Source organism: Tuber melanosporum (genome assembly GCF_000151645.1).
Source record: "Tuber melanosporum whole genome shotgun sequence assembly, scaffold_197, strain Mel28".
Classification (NCBI taxonomy): domain Eukaryota; kingdom Fungi; phylum Ascomycota; class Pezizomycetes; order Pezizales; family Tuberaceae; genus Tuber; species Tuber melanosporum.
Window position 1 is genome coordinate 135,864 of NW_003298860.1, and position 8,361 is coordinate 144,224.

At 35.6% G+C, this 8,361-nt stretch overlaps 1 protein-coding gene; it reads right to left on the bottom strand.

The window, feature by feature from the left end:
* Positions 1-2: 2 nt before the first annotated feature.
* Positions 3-1,046, bottom strand: GSTUM_00000465001 (uncharacterized protein). XM_002837623.2 has 3 exons: positions 812-1,046; positions 489-745; positions 3-400 (listed from the first exon to the last, which is right to left on the bottom strand). The coding sequence occupies exons 1-3, from the start codon at positions 990-992 to the stop codon at positions 173-175; spliced, it is 666 nt and encodes a 221-aa protein (XP_002837669.1). The 5' UTR covers positions 993-1,046; the 3' UTR covers positions 3-172.
* Between the last annotated feature and the right edge of the window lie 7,315 nt (positions 1,047-8,361).

Here is an 8,361-nt window from a genome sequence, read left to right on the forward strand (position 1 = left end):
GGTTAAAGGTCAATGATAATTCTATGTTGTACAAGGCGAAAAGGCAAGAAGGGCGAGGTTATTATACAAATGCGTGAGCATCATAAGAGAGAGCCACACTTGCTCCCTCTCTCCCATGATGGCGAGCTCCTGGTATATGATACAAATTGGGGGGTTGACGAGTTGAAGAGAGTTAGCGGTAGATCTCGGAAAAGGGTCGGGTATCAGCAAAGCAAGAGTCAAAGACCTGGTTGACGATCTTGGTCGCCTCTGCTTCACCGTTGCACTTTGGGTTATTCTGCACAGACAAAATAGCCCGTCGCTTGACGCAAACCTGGTGCTGTTTTGTGAAGTCGAAAACTCCTCTCGTAAATGCCTCCCTCGCCCACCGACATTCCCCACTCAAACTTGACGCCCTGATCTGCACGGGGCCAGCGGAGAAAAAAAGGATCAGCCTCCAGACCAGACCATCCGACGATCCGAAATTCGCATTCCCGGGATATATATACCTCAGAGCAAGCATGATGTTTCAACTCCTCCCAATCAACCCTAAACCGCAAGTGGTCGTACACATGGACGAGTTCGTGCGCGAGCGTGTCCTCCATATGCCCCCTATCGCGCAACCGGTTCTGGCAGAGTAGGACCCCATACTCGGGTGAGAAGCCGCCGGACTGGAAGTTCTCACAGGGCATGCACCTTATGTTTGAATCGTCCATTTTGCCGTTTAGCTTTGAGATGTTCTGTAGCATGAAGCGGATTATGGGGCCTATTATTATGTTATGCAAGATTAGTGGGGCTGGGCTGGGGTTTGGGGGAGGGGAGGGGACGGAACTGTAGTTCATGAGGTAGTCTCGGTTCTTCTCGCACTTCCGACACTCGGCTTCAGCACGGTGGGCGGCGCGTTTTTCATCGCTTAGGCCTAGGCCCGGGAGTCCACTGAATTTCTTCCTCCACCATTCTGGGTCGCCTTTTGTGGGGGTGGGGGGTGGCGGTGTCGTGGATTGCTCGGACATTGAGTGAGTGAGTGAGAGAGCGAGCTTGGTATTCTGGTTTTGGTCGCGGCTTTGGTATTGGCTTTTTTTTTTTTTGGTGGTGGGGATTGTGTTGCGGTGGGTGTAAGGTTATATAGCGTCTGGTTACACAAGTCTTCTATGGTACAGTACACTCATGTCTAATAAGTTTCCATACTCCTTGGCAACCTGGTGCAATCCATCAAGTTCCATACTCTGTCAACACAAAAGTCGATAGAAAAATACAATTAAGAAGTATGTAAATGTAAGGAAATAAAAAGAATATTTTATTAGAATATTATAACTCCATAGTAACAATAGCAGTCTAGAGAAAATCAAGAACAAAGAATATAAAATATTAAATATCCTAGAACCTGTGCTTTTCAATATTTTATAAAAAATTTTCAAGTTATAAAAATTGATAACATAGGAGTGTAATAGATACTAAATAAGTTAATTTATAAGAGTTTTATAAATATAGACTAATATTAGTACTGTTTATTTTATAGAATTAAGATAGATTGGGTATGTAAAATACAGTATTTTACTCAAACCTTTAATATTTATTGTCACTATAAAATAATTTTGTATTAAATTAATTATATGCAAATTTTATTCTTAATTGTAATAATCCCTCCTTGGACAGTTAGTTCTTGGCGACGGGGAACGATACTTCTCTTCCTCTTCTGTTTCTTTCCTTAGTCTTACAATAGCACTAGGCCTCTGCCTACGTTACCGATAGTACAAGACCTTTGTCTTCTATCGGGAATGCCTATTGTAAGCTTTCTCTAACTCTTCTTCGTGAGGAACTTTTCTCAGCGTAATGATAATGTTGCAATAAAGATAAAGATCGTAACGGTGTTTTATATTCGTTAAAGTAATAAGTAGGAAAAGTACTTCGAACAAAGCATGAAGAACCGATTCTTCTCGGCCATATCAGCTTCCTTATATAGTATTCTTCCCGCCCGTAGTCATGTGACCCAAAGTGGTCACATGTGCGAAACCAAATCATAACAAATTAGTCATGTGACCAAAGTAGTCACGTACTCAAAATCCATGACCTTGTAGCGAGGTCATGTGCAAAAACTCATAAACCAATTATAACGCAATAAACAAATCATATGACTCGACTGAGTCATATGCGTGAAACCCATGACCTCATAACGAGGTCATGTGCGAAACATAAATCATATGCGCAAGGCATACTCGCAAGGCACACTTGCAAGGCACACTTGCCAGACACACATCCTATGACTCATATTTGAGCCATGTGCGAAAGCATCACAAATTCTACACATAACAAATCATATGACTCGAATGAGTCATATATGTGAAACAATAACATACCTGTAACTCATAACCATGTGTCACATGAAAACCTTTTTCATGCCAAGCCATGTTTGTGATATTAATAGTTCAGTAGTTCTTCTCAAGCTAGTATATATGCTTTAACTACTATATCACACAGTTACTATGGTAAAATAGGCTTACAAGTTTTATACAATTACACTCTGTCTAGTAAATTCAATGAAGTATATAAAAATACAACAATTATTGTCTAATATAATATGTGGTTTTCTTAATTCAGTTATTATAAATACTAATTTTTAAAATATTCCCCCTGAAGTATAGAATATAGTTAATCAGGTAATATGTTTGGATTAGAATTTACTATGGCTAGATATTACTATTAAGCTTGAAGAATGTAATAAATTTAAATATAATATAATCTTAAAATATACTTTCATGAGTTATATTAGTTATATTAAATATTTTCTTATTTATTTCTACAACAATTGGAATATTATTTCCTTTTTCTTAAGTTATTTTTATTTTCATATATCATACTAGGTGTTTGTGCAAATAATATGTTTGTATATTTAATTGCTACTCAGATATATAGATTATGATATAATTTAATTTCAGAATCTATTTGTATATGATAGATCTATTGAGTTTTTAACTGTAACCTCTATTTTTATATACAAAATTACAGAAAAAAAGTATATTTTATAAAATACTAGTTCACAGAATATGTTTTATATTTATTATTATTATCTTTTTTACTAGAATCATTTTTGCAAAAAGTAAATTCTATCTAAGCTTGATGCTTATTTTTTTAGAATTCTTTTCAAAACTAAGAAATAAATATCAAAAAGGTGGTGAGTGCACATTTTCATTGTTATGAAGGGGTACAGAAACTTTTTAAATACCAGTATATTAGGATATATTATGAATTTATAGTATACTCGTTTCCAATAAGTTTTCATACCCCTTAGCGCAATTACACTATTCCAATAAAATAAAAACATGAAAATTTGGAAAATATCATAAAAACTCAATTATAGAATAGATAGTGGAGAAGATGTAATAGAAAATTGTAAATATATTTTACCATTTTATATCACTTCTATTTGCATCCAGTACAGTCTTAACTCTGTTAAGCATTCTTTTAATCTATTTATAAATTGTCTCTTGGAGAATATGCTCCCACTCCTCCTTGGCGAACTGAAATAATGCAACTGCACTATATGGCCTTTTTTTCAACTTGGGGAACCACTTTTCAAGGGCCTTTTTGAGAAGAGACTAAGTATTCTAAACAGGATTCAGATCTGGGAACCTGGGAGGTTAAGACAGTCTTTTGTATCCACAATCCTCTTGCAATCTTGTGTTTCTCAAACTATTATGCCATGATGCATTTTCAGCTACCATATAAATAGTTCTTGGAGATCTATTTATTCCTTCTATGAAGGGAATAAAGTATGGTTGATGAATTTTAGTAGTATACTGAGGTGCATTTAGATAAAGTCTGTTTGATTTAATGGTATATTCCTCCTCACTCCTTCTCCTGACAAGAATTAGCTCAATCTGTCTTCCATATATGATTGCAGTATAGATCTCAATATTAGTTCTTCCAGACTTAAAACTTGGCTTTAAGTTTTTTTCCTCTATCTCTATATTTACTCTAAGTCTGACCTTTCTTCCTACTAGATTTAGATTATATTCAATAGTGACCTTATCAACAAAAACCACGCATTTCTAAGCTCTTATCTAATACCTCCTCTTTCTAGTAAATACCTTTTTCTTCTTCTTCTGTCCTTTTCTCCCAAAGGCTTTTACATTGGTATTTTAATCTTGAAGCCAGTTACATCAGAGATTTGATTGATAGTATATTTTCCAAGACTAATGTTAGCCTTTTAGATGACATTCTTGAATGCTAAATGAGGCTCAGCATTAATAATGTTAAGTATGATCTTCATTTTAGAATTGGTCATCGTAGTTAGTCTGCCAGCTCAGGGAGTATCATGTGTAATACAATTATTGTTTTCAGACTTCTTTATTATTGTAGAAATATTTGATTTGGAGAGATTCATCAGATTGGCAATTTTATTATACCCCATATTTGTATGTTTATATATGGTATAAATTTCTTGATTTCTGTTTTCTCTAGTATAGAGGAAGTATGGTGGGGCCAGAGTTATACAAAGTTGTTACAATAATGGTGAATTTGACTATTGTCATACAGGAATATAGTGTAATGAGACTTCATAAATTACTATTACAGTTAGCTAAACCTTTTCCCATAGTGGTATTAAGAGACTAGTACAATAGGAGTAGTGGCAGACAAGAGGCTACTAAGTAGAGGTACTGTTGGCTAGGTACCTTAGTCAGACAAACTGTACTATTGGTAAAAATAAGCACCTGTATCATTTGTGTTCTGTTTGCTCAGAGGTAGAGAATACCAGAATGCTAACTGTGATTCAGGACATATGTGGACATGGTAACTAAGTTTAGGATGCAAGTAGATATGATAACCAAAGTCCAGATGCAATAGAACCTAACAGGACATGGTAACTAATGTTAGAATCCTTCTCAGTAAATACAGAATGCACAGGACACAGCCAATATAAAACATACTTATGTCTAGGTTATTGTAAAAAGAGTTTTAATATTGTACTTTAAGATTTAAGTTTATGGATACTGTGACTAGGTTGCAAAAATTGAGTGTGGATAGAGAAGCAATACAAAGTCCACTGGTGTTAGGTGGAGATGATCTATATAGACTCAAAGTTGTCTAGGCTAATCAAGATTTATTTTGTAAATGGAGATTTGTCTAGAAAGGCTCAAAAGATTACTTGTTTCGTTTATGACTGCTAAGAGTGTAAAAAAATAGAATTGAATCATGAAAACAAGATTACATTGTTAAGGTCTCTTCTCTGTTGCTAGATGATATCTAAAAACTCAGGAGTTACTTCAATATTTATATTCTGCATCTAAGTGTTCGTGAACAACATTTATCTCTCATACAAATTATGTATCTCATTAACTGTAACTTGCAATGTTGAGTATTCATCTGAAGTGCGAACACTAGGAGACCCTGAAAATGATCACACCTTCTTCAGTAATTACTATTTCGTCACTTGGGAACTGTACTGTTTCTAATAGTAATTATTCAATCTTCAGAGTTATTAGACTTATAGCCTAGTTCTCAAGTCAAACTGAGTTGGCCCCAATAGTCTCTTTATTGATGAAATGATTAGTTTCATCTTCAGGTCATATCTACAGGAGAAGTCGTAAATGCAACCTTCTTAGATTGCTGACTTGAAATCTTTATAGCTCTTGAACTAACCAACAGATGTTTTCTGAATTACTTCCTACTAATTTGCAGGAGGCTATTCTACTGGATTGTTAGATAATCTCTTGGATGATAACTCTCGGATGTAATAGGTAATAGGTGTTAGATGCTGTAAAGTATTGGAGATAATTTCGACAACTACGATACATCGCTACACCTAGCTGTAGCACTCCACGAAGTTCATTGGCTTTTTTGGTTGTGTTCTTTGGAGTTCCAAACACTTCTAATTATTGTAGAGTGGCTGAGAATATGTTGGCTTTTTACAAAGATCCTTTAATATTTCATACCATATTTTTTGTTTGAAAACATCCTGTTACTTACAGCCTATGCTGAAGGTGTTTCATCTTTGAAGCCCAGTACCTCCCTGAGTAGTTAATGGATATACTCTGTTCTACTTTCCTGACCTAAATGAAGAGCCCCTCCTATATAACTCAAAAACAGGATCCAGTCAGATGAACGACAGTGATGTATATAGTGTTATTCTAACACCTTCAATTCTGCAGCATTTTAGTTACAGGACGCAACTAAGATTGATATGTATAATAATATGTGAGCACCATATGGGGGCTCAAGGTGGGTGTTGGAGACTAGGGTGGTTCCTAGGTATCAGATCACAGTACTTCTAATATGTGCTTCCTGCTCCTTAGGCTTTACCTCGAATACCTTTTTGGGTATATATTTAAATAAATTAAAAATAAAATTTAAACAATAAAATGTAAATGTTAAATCTTAACTCCTTTACAACCAGATAAAAGAAGGGTAAAAAACCTTTCATGTTTGCTAGATCACGGAAAGAAAACCTGTTCCTTACTGTCCTTCCTCTGCTAGCTGTAGCATTTCTGGATTATATCTGTGGAATTCTTCCACCATTTCTTTTGTGTTATCCATGCCTGTTGATGGCTCTCAGATGTTTTCCACTTCAGAACAGTCTCGCCCTTTTGCAAAATATTATAGTTCACATACCTGTTGGTAGAGACTGCCTACTCTCTTCCTAGAAAAGTGTATCTTGCTTTTTACAATTTTCTTGATCTCTCGTTGTAAGTTGCTTTCAAGATCTTGGCACTTTCTGGAAGGCTGTCACTGGTCTTCGCATATTCAGTACCTGTAAGGTTCTAGCAGGAATAGGTGGCATACTGGATATATATTCTAATAATCTGAGATGTTGAGTTTGAATGTATAGCTTTCTCATTTTTCCAATATTACGAATGGTCCATATAATTTTACATTCAGTTTTTTTGACTTTCGGCTTGTGTGAATATTCTTTACATTTACCATTCCTTTGTTGTCCACTTCCAAGTCAGGTTGTTCCATGGCCATTCTGTTGTAATACTTTGCTATAAATTCTCATATTTTTTCAAGTGATTACCTTGCTTGTTCACGCATTGTTTTTATCTAGTTGCATAACATGTTACTCCTAGATTTTGTGACTCATGCTCTGTTATCTATTTGGTCTGTGGATGCAACCCATAGTTTGCATATGATGCAGTTATTCCATGTAGAGTGGTTGCTGAGTTATTGTAGGCACATTCAGCTAAGGGCAACAGTTGCTAGTGGTCATCTTGATCATAGTTGACGAAACCTTGCAAGTAACCTTTTAGGCCGAGATTGCTTCACTCTATTTGTCAGTCTGTTTGTACGTGATACTCTGTAGACATTCTTCTTTTTATGTCCAATGTTTTATACAAGGACTTCCAGAATTTTCTTGCAAACTTTGAGTCCATGTCTGAGACAATTTCGGATGGTAAGCTGTGTAGCTTTCATATTTCTTTTCTAAAGGCTGTAGCTACGTCTTATGCTGTAGCTGTTTCTTTTAATCTGACTAAGTAGGCCATTTTTGTATACTAGCCAACTACTGCTATAATCTGGATACATTCTTGACTCTGTAGTAGCTGCATAATAAAGTCTGCAGATATTGATATCCATGCAGTATACGGTATAGACAGTGGTTGTAGTAGGCTATATTTCCCATAGTGTGGGGATTTATTATGTTGACAATCGTCACATAACTGCACATAATAGTTTACCCAATCTGCTTAGTCTTTCCAATAGGGTCTATCATAATTATTTGGAGAGTTTTTTCTTGTCCAAAATATCTTGCTATTTTAATATTGTGACATTATTTAGCTACTGTTATGTAAAAATCCTGGTGTTTTGGTATGAATAATCTTTGATTATAATAATAAAGCAATTTGTTGGACAAGGTCTAGTCTTTTAGGAAAGGTTTGCCATTGTCTCATAGTTTCTCAACTTATTTCTTCTCTTAAGTCATTCTTTGTCCCCTAAGATAGCTTTTAGGATGGCTCCAGGAATTCAGGATTAAATTTCTTTAATTCTTTGCTGGCTAGTATAGTACTGGTAATAAGAGTTCACTCAGGTATTTCAGCAACATCATACCAGTGAGTATTTTGGTCTATTAATTCATGTAGCAGGCTAACAACTAGTTCCAATTCTGGGATAGTTATAGCTCTTATTGTGATGTCTGTACTGCCAAATCTTGCTGTACCTCTCTTGGTGATCTCTAGGTCATCTATTTCCATCACATCTGTCGAGTTAATTTTTTCTATCACTAGCTGAGCCATTCGATTACCAACATGGATGTGACAATCTACATCTAGGTGAGTAAATCGTAATACTTTGAGTTCCTTAATACAATCCGTAGTGATTACATTGGCAACTGTGGAGATACTGCATTTGACCGCTAACCTACTTTTAGGAGCATTCCTATGTTAAAACCCT